The 7,405-nt window shown below is 45.5% G+C and overlaps 1 protein-coding gene across 1 annotated transcript in view; it reads right to left on the bottom strand.

Moving 5' to 3' along the window:
* LOC111950437 (teneurin-2-like) overlaps positions 1–7,405 on the bottom strand; it is an 85,826-nt gene that overhangs the window by 74,655 nt on the left and 3,766 nt on the right. Inside the window, exon 2 of the mRNA XM_070434286.1 lies at positions 1,208–1,301. Coding sequence (XP_070290387.1) covers positions 1,208–1,301 — 94 coding nt within the window. The remainder of the gene's footprint in view (positions 1–1,207; positions 1,302–7,405) is intronic.

Raw genomic sequence — 7,405 nt, 5'->3', positions numbered from 1 at the left:
GAACAGTCTTATAACCACAATGCTCTGGCTGGCTTCCAGAACAGTCTTATAACCACAATGCTCTGGCTGGCTTCCAGAACAGTCTTACATCTCCTTCTCTACGGCTGTACTGCAGAGATCACCTCACCTCCTGTAGACACCAGGATCCAAGCCTCAGAGTTAGGGGAGGCATCAACAATTTAGTCTGAAGTCTGCCACGACACAATCTTATGTAAAACTGTTGCCAGTGCCGCCGAACCCCAGGAGAGCCCAACCAGACTGCTGTATCTTCCCAGTGAAGAGGGGTTTGGTGCCATTCCCAACAGATGACAGATGTGCACCCACTCATATCTTGTCCTTTCCACAACCTTCTTTAATGACATAAAGCCCAGGCAAATTCAAACACTCAATTTCAGCGTCTGACTTGAACAAACTGGCTTGGCCCAGACGGGCAGTGTGCGTCTGTGTGTCGGCTCACGAGAACCACTCCAGAGGACCTCCATCAAAGCCGACGCTTGGAAAAACCCTTCAGAGAGAACGGTTTCACAGCACTTCCCACCCACGCTACGCCTCCTCTCGCTGGATTACATGGTGTTGTTACAGTCCTCCTAAATGAAGACGGCCAGCCAATTCCACAGACTGAAGGGAGGGTTATGGTTTTAGCAGAAATCAAACGAATGTGCATTGGTATGAGGGAGGAATTACTAAGGATTTATTTGAGAGCTTGTTTTCTAATGTTTTATGGAAATTGCGACATTACGGCAATATGGTGGATAGACGGTGAGCCTCGTGTCATCTTTAGATTAGGCGCCGACTGCAAACGTCAAACCACAAGGTAAATAATCAGAGATCTAATGCAATTGGCAACGCTTCTATAATAGAACCCGTGTACACTCTGTTGATGTAATTATGATTCTAGAACAGTTATGCATCAGACAGGGTAAGCTCCACTATAATTCAAACAGGAGAACTAGTTGTAATTGGTTCACTAACGAATGAAAGCCAGGGTCTTTCTCTGTCTGTTACATTAGCAGGCTGTACATTTGTACTACATGCTACCTTCAAATTCCTAATCTAGCCCAGAGCTACCAGAACAGTTTATTCTGCAGGCCTCACTAGTTGTTAGAGCCCCAGTCTCCAGTCATTCATGTAGCCTCAGTGTAGTGTAGAGGAGGGTTTCAGCACCATGGCCAGGGGCGGTAGCCATGCAGACTCTGGCTGTTCTTACCTCTGCCTCCGGAGGGCACTGTTGCCACGTCGCTGATGCCCGGCAGCTCAGTGCTCAGGCCGTTGTTGATCAGGTGCCCATCAGCCGGCTTCAGCTGCCAGTTGAGCCCTAACAAGTTTAGAGCTGAGAGAGAGAGAGAGAGAGAGAGAGAGAGAGAGAGAGAGAGAGAGAGGAGGACGAGAATGAGAGGAGAGGAGAGAGAGAGAGAGAAACGCGAGAGAGACGAGGAAAGAAAGGACAGGAGAGAGAAAAAAGAGGCAGAGAGACGAAACGAAAGAGAGAGAGAAAGAGAGAAGAGAGAGACGAAACGAGAGACGAGAAAAGAGAGGAAAGAGAGCGAGAGCAACGAGAGGACGAGAGAAGAGAAAAACAGAGAAAGAAGAAAGAGAGAGAGAATATAAAGAGAGAGAGAGAAAAACGAAGAGACGAGAACGAGAGAAGAGAAAAGATAGAAAAGAGAGAAAGAAGAAAAGAGAAAACGAAGAGAAACGGAGTAGCAAGAGAGAGGAGAGAGGAGAGAAAGAGAGAGAGAGAAAACGAGAGAGCGACGAGAGAGAGAGATAGAGAGAGAAAAAGAGAGAGAGAGAGAGAGAGAGAGAGAGGAGAGAGAGAGAGAGGAGAGAGAGGAAGAGAGTGACGAGAGCAAGAAGGAGAGAGAGAGAAAAACGAGAGAGAGAGAGAGAGAGAGGAGAGAGAGAGAGAGAGAGAGAGAGATGAGAAGAGAGAGAGAGAAAGAGAGAGACGAGAAAGAAAGAAAGAGAAGAGAGCGAGAGAAAGCAGAGAAGAGAGAGAGGAAAAACGAGAGAGAGAGAGAGAGAGAAAGATAGAGAGAGAAAGAGAGAGAGAGAAAGAGAGAGAGAGAGAAAAATGGAATGTGACATGTCCAAGATGGCGCTGCAGTAGGACGTGTTGATCTGTCTCTGTCTTTGTCTTTTCCCGTGTAAATAGCCGGTCTTTTTCGTATATATCTTAATCTCACTTTCTATCTACTAACTAAATATACTTTCCTGCAACCCGCCTCACCCAATGTGGTACGGATCTGCTATTTTTATTCCTTATAACTAGGACTTCCATCAGGAACTAGCCAGCTAACTAGCTACTAGTCTTTGTTAGCCACGGCTAGCGGTCCTCGCCTTCTTTTCCCCGTCATCAGCCAGCCTTAGCTCGGACAACACCTGCCAGTCTGCACAGCACGATATCAACCCAGAGCATATCGGACTGCTTCTCTATATCATATCACCAGATTCCTGCCGCTCTGGATCATTACACCGGTTCATTACTCCGGATCATCGCAGCTAGCTAGCTGCAAACMAATGGCTACTGTTAGCTAATGCCTCTGACCCGAAGCAAGCACCAGCTAGCCTTGAGCTAGCCTCGAGCTAGGCCCATCTCCCGGCTAGCCGAAGAGGTTCACCAGCTAATTCTTGGGCTACAATACCTCTTTTGCCAACTGGCCTAGACCCTTTATTGTCGACACGGAGCCCCGCCAATCCATCACGACTGGACTGCCGACGTGATCGCCCGATATGGTCTCAACTGGCTATTCTGTTACGATGTCGCCAAAGAACCAGCTACTAGCCACGGCCCGCTAGCTTTTCTGAACGCTGTGTCCCCTGCTTGCCTAGCGTAGTAGTGACTACCGAACAGCACCCTGACTCACCTATTGCTGGTCTTTTGACACTATGATTACTCGGCTACACAGCTGATGCCCCCTGGACTGTTTCAATAACACAGTACCTCATTTTGTTTACCTGTCGGCCCCAGCCTCGAACTCAGGTCCTGTATGTGCCTAACTCACCCGCTCTGCCCATTCATCGCCTTTTACCCGTTGTTGTCTTAGCTCTCCTGATCAACACCTGTGATTGCTTTATGGCTCTCTCTAATGTCAATATGCCTTGTTTACTGCTGTCTTGGCTAGTTTTTACTGTTTTATTTCACTGTAGAGCCTTCAGTCCTGTTCAAAATGCCTTAGATAGCTCTTTCGTCCCACCCCACACACATACGGAGACCTCACCTGGGTTAACTTGTCCCTCCAGAAATGAAACCTCTCTCATCGTTACTCAACGCCTAGGTTTACCTCTACTGTACTCACATCCTACCATACCCTTGTCTGTACAGTACATTATGCCTTGAATCTATTCTACCACGCCCAGAAATCTGCTCCTTTTATTCTCTGTCCCCAACGCATTAGACGACCAGTTCTTATAGCCTTAAGTTGTACCCTTATCCTACTCCTCCTCTATTCATTGTGTAAATCAGCTAGAAAGATGTGTCAGCATCGAGTAATTGTCTCTGGCCCCCTCCTAGTTAGGGGGAGTGATGAGCTCTACAGCAGTCTCACAACTCAATCACTGGTTGAAAACTGTTTTCTGCCCCTCCCAAAAGATAGAATTTGTAGACAATTGGCCCTCTTTCTGGGACTCACCCACAAACAGGAACAAGCATGGCCTGTTGAGGAGTGACAGACTCCATTCTAGCTGGAGGAGTGCTCTCATCTTATCTACGAACATAGACAGGGCTCTAACTCCCCTAGCTCCACAATGAGATAGGGTGCAGGCCAGGCAGCAGGCTGTTAGCCAGCCTGCCAGCTTAACGGAGTCTCCCACTAGCACAGTCAGTGTAGTCAGCTCAGCTATCCCCCTTGAGACCGTGTCTGTGCCTCGACCTAGGTTGGGCAAAACTAAACATGGCGGTGTTCGCCTTAGCAATCTCACTGGAATAAAGATCTCCTCCATTCCTGCCATTATTGAAAGAGATTGTGATACCTCACATCTCAAAATAGGGCTACTTAATGTTAGATCCCTCARTTACAAGGCAGTTATAGTCAATGAACTAATCACTGATCATAATCTTGATGTGATTGGCCTGACTGAAACATGGCTTAAGCCTGATGAATTTACTGTGTTAAATGAGGCCTCACCTCCTGGTTACACTAGTGACCATATCCCCCGCGCATCCCGCAAAGGCGGAGGTGTTGCTAACATTTACGAAAGCAAATTTCAATTTACAAAAAAACAACAATGTTTTCGTCTTTTGAGCTTCAATTCATGAAATCTATGCAGCCTACTCAATCACTTTTTATAGCTACTGTTTACAGGCCTCCTGGGCCATATACAGCGTTCCTCACTGAGTTCCCTGAATTCCTATCGGACCTTGTAGTCATGGCAGATAATATTCAAATTTTTGGTGACTTTAATATTCACATGGAAAAGTCCACAGACCCACTCCAAAAGGCTTTCGGAGCCATCATCGACTCAATGGGTTTTGTCCAACATGTCTCCGGACCTACTCACTGCCACAGTCATACTCTGGACCTAGTTTTGTCCCATGGAATAAATGTTGTGGATCTTAATGTTTTTCCTCATAATCCTGGACTATCGGACCACCATTTTATTACGTTTGCAATCGCAACAAATAATCTGCTCAGACCCCAACCAAGGATCATCAAAAGTCGTGCTATAAATTCTCGGACAACCCAAAGATTCCTAGATGCCCTTCCAGACTCCCTCCGCCTACCCAAGGATGTCAAAGTACAAAAATCAGTTAACCACCTAACTGAGGAACTCAATTTAACCTTGCACAGTACCCTAGATGCAGTCGCACCCTTAAAAACAAAAAACATTTGTCATAAGAAACTAGCTCCCTGGTATACAGAAAATATCCGAGCTCTGAAGCAAGCTTCCAGAAAATTGAAACGGAAATGGCGCTACACCAAACTGGAAGTCTTCCGACTAGCTTGGAAAGACAGTTCCGTTGTCACGCCCTGACCTTAGAGATCCTTTTAATTCTCTATTTGGTGAGGTCAGGGTGTGACTAGGGTGGGCAATCTATGTTTTCTATTTCTTTGTTGGCCGGGTATGGTTCCCAATCAGAGGCAGCTGTCTATCATTGTCTCTGATTGGGGATCATACTTGGGCAGCCTTTTCCACCTGTAGTTTGTGGGATCTTGTTTTTGGTACTGTGCTGTTTAGCCCTACTAGACGTTACGTTTCGTTTTGTATTTGTTGTTTTTTCGGTGTTCATTTAATAAATTAAAATGTACGCCTACCACGCTGCACCTTGGTCCGATCCTTCCATCGACGAACGTAACAACCGTGCAGTATCGAAGGGCCCTCACTGCTGCTTGATCATCCTATTTTTCCAACTTAATTGAGGAAAATAAGATCAATCCAAAATGTATTTTTCATACTGTCGCAAAGCTAACTAAAAAGCAGCATTCCCCCAAGAGATGATGGCTTTCACTTCAGCAGTGATAAATTCATGAACTTCTTTGACGAAAAGATCATGATCATTAGAAAGCAAATTACAGACACCTCTTTAAATCTGCGTATTCCTCCAAAGCTCAGTTGTCCTGAGTCTGCACAACTCTGCCAAGACCTAGGATCAAGGGAGACACTCAAGTTTTTTAGTACTATATCTCTTGACACATTGATGAAAATAATCATGGCCTCTAAACCTTCAAGCTGTATACTGGACCATATTCCAACTAAACTACTGAAAGAGCTGCTTCCTGTGCTTGGCCCTCCTATGTTGAACATAATAAAAGGTTCTCTATCCACCGGATGTGTACCAAACTCACTAAAAGTGGCAGTAATAAAGCCTCTCTTGAAAAAGCCAAACCTTGACCCAGAAAATATAAAAAACTATTGGCCTATATCGAATCTCCCTATCCTCTCAAATATTTTTGAAAAAGCTGTTGCTCGGCAACTCACTGCCTTCCTGAAGACAAACAATGTATACGAAATGCTTCAGTCTGGTTTTAGACCCCATCATAGCACTGAGACTGCACTTGTGAAGGTGGTAAATGACCTTTTAATGGCGTCAGACTGAGGCTCTGCATCTGTCCTCGTGCTCCTAGACCTTAGTGCTGCTTTTGATACCATCGAACACCACATTCTTTTGGAGAGATTGGAAACCCYAATTGGTCTACAAGGACAAGTTCTGGCCTGGTTTAGATCTTATCCATCGGAAAGATATCAGTTTGTCTCTGTGGATGGTTTGTCCTCTGACAAATCAACTGTAAATTTCAGTGTTCCTCAAGGCTCCGTTTTAGGACCACTATTGTTTTCACTATATACTTTACCTCTTGGGAATGTCATTCGGAAACATAATGTTAACTTTCACTGCTATGCGGATGACACGCAGCTGTACATTTCGATGAAACATGGTGAAGCCCCAAAATTGCCCTCCCTGGAAGCCTGTGTTTCAGATATAAGGAAGTGGATGGCGGTAAATGTTCTACTTTTAAACTCGGACAAAACAGAGATGCTAGTTCTAGGTCCCAAGAAACAAAGAGATCTTCTGTTGAATCTGAAAATTAATCTTGATGGTTGTACAGTCGTCTCAAATAAAACTGTGAAGGACCTCTGCGTTACTCTGGACCCTGATCTCTCTTTTGACGAAAATATCAATATTGTTTAATTAACAGCTTTTTTTCATCTACGTAACATTGCAAAAATCAGAAACTTTCTGTCCAAAAATTATGCTGAAAAATGTATCCATGCTTTTGTCACTTCTAGGTTAGACTACTGCAATGCTCTACTTTCCAGCTACCCGGATGAAGCACTAAATAAACTTATCAGTTAGTGCTAAACACGGCTGCTAGAATCTTGACTAGAACCAAAAAATTGGATCATATTACTCCAGTGCTAGCCTCCCTACACTGGCTTCTGGTTAAGGCAAGGGCTGATTTAAAGGTTTTACTGCTCACCTACAAAGCATTACATGGGCTTGATCATACCTATCTTTCCGATTTGGTCCTGCCGTACATACCTACACGTACGCTACGGTCACAAGACACAGGCCTCCTTARTGTTCCTAGAATTTCTAAGCAAACAGCTGGAGGCAGAGCTTTGAGTGGGTTGAGTCACTGACGTGATCTTCCTGTCCGGGTTGGCGCCCCCCCCCCTTGGGTTGTGCCGTGGAGGAGATCTTTGTGGGCTATACTCTGCCTTGTCTCAGGATGGTAAGTTGGTGGTTGAAGATATCCCTCTAGTGGTGTGGGGGCTGTGCTTTGGCAAAGTGGGTGGGGTTATATCCTGCCTGTTTGGCCCTGTCCGGGGGTATCGTCGGACGGGGCCACAGTGTCTCCCGACCCCTCCTGTCTCAGCCTCCAGTATTTATGCTGCAGTAGTTTATGTGTTGGGGGCCTAGGGTCAGTCTGTTATATCTGGAGTATTTCTCCTGTCTTATCCGGTG

The sequence above is a fragment of the Salvelinus sp. IW2-2015 genome, linkage group LG23 (genome assembly GCF_002910315.2).
Source record: "Salvelinus sp. IW2-2015 linkage group LG23, ASM291031v2, whole genome shotgun sequence".
In the NCBI taxonomy this organism is placed as follows: Eukaryota; Metazoa; Chordata; class Actinopteri; order Salmoniformes; family Salmonidae; genus Salvelinus; species Salvelinus sp. IW2-2015.
The sequence above is the reverse complement of the archived record's forward strand: the minus strand, read 5'-3'. Positions and strand labels throughout refer to the sequence as shown.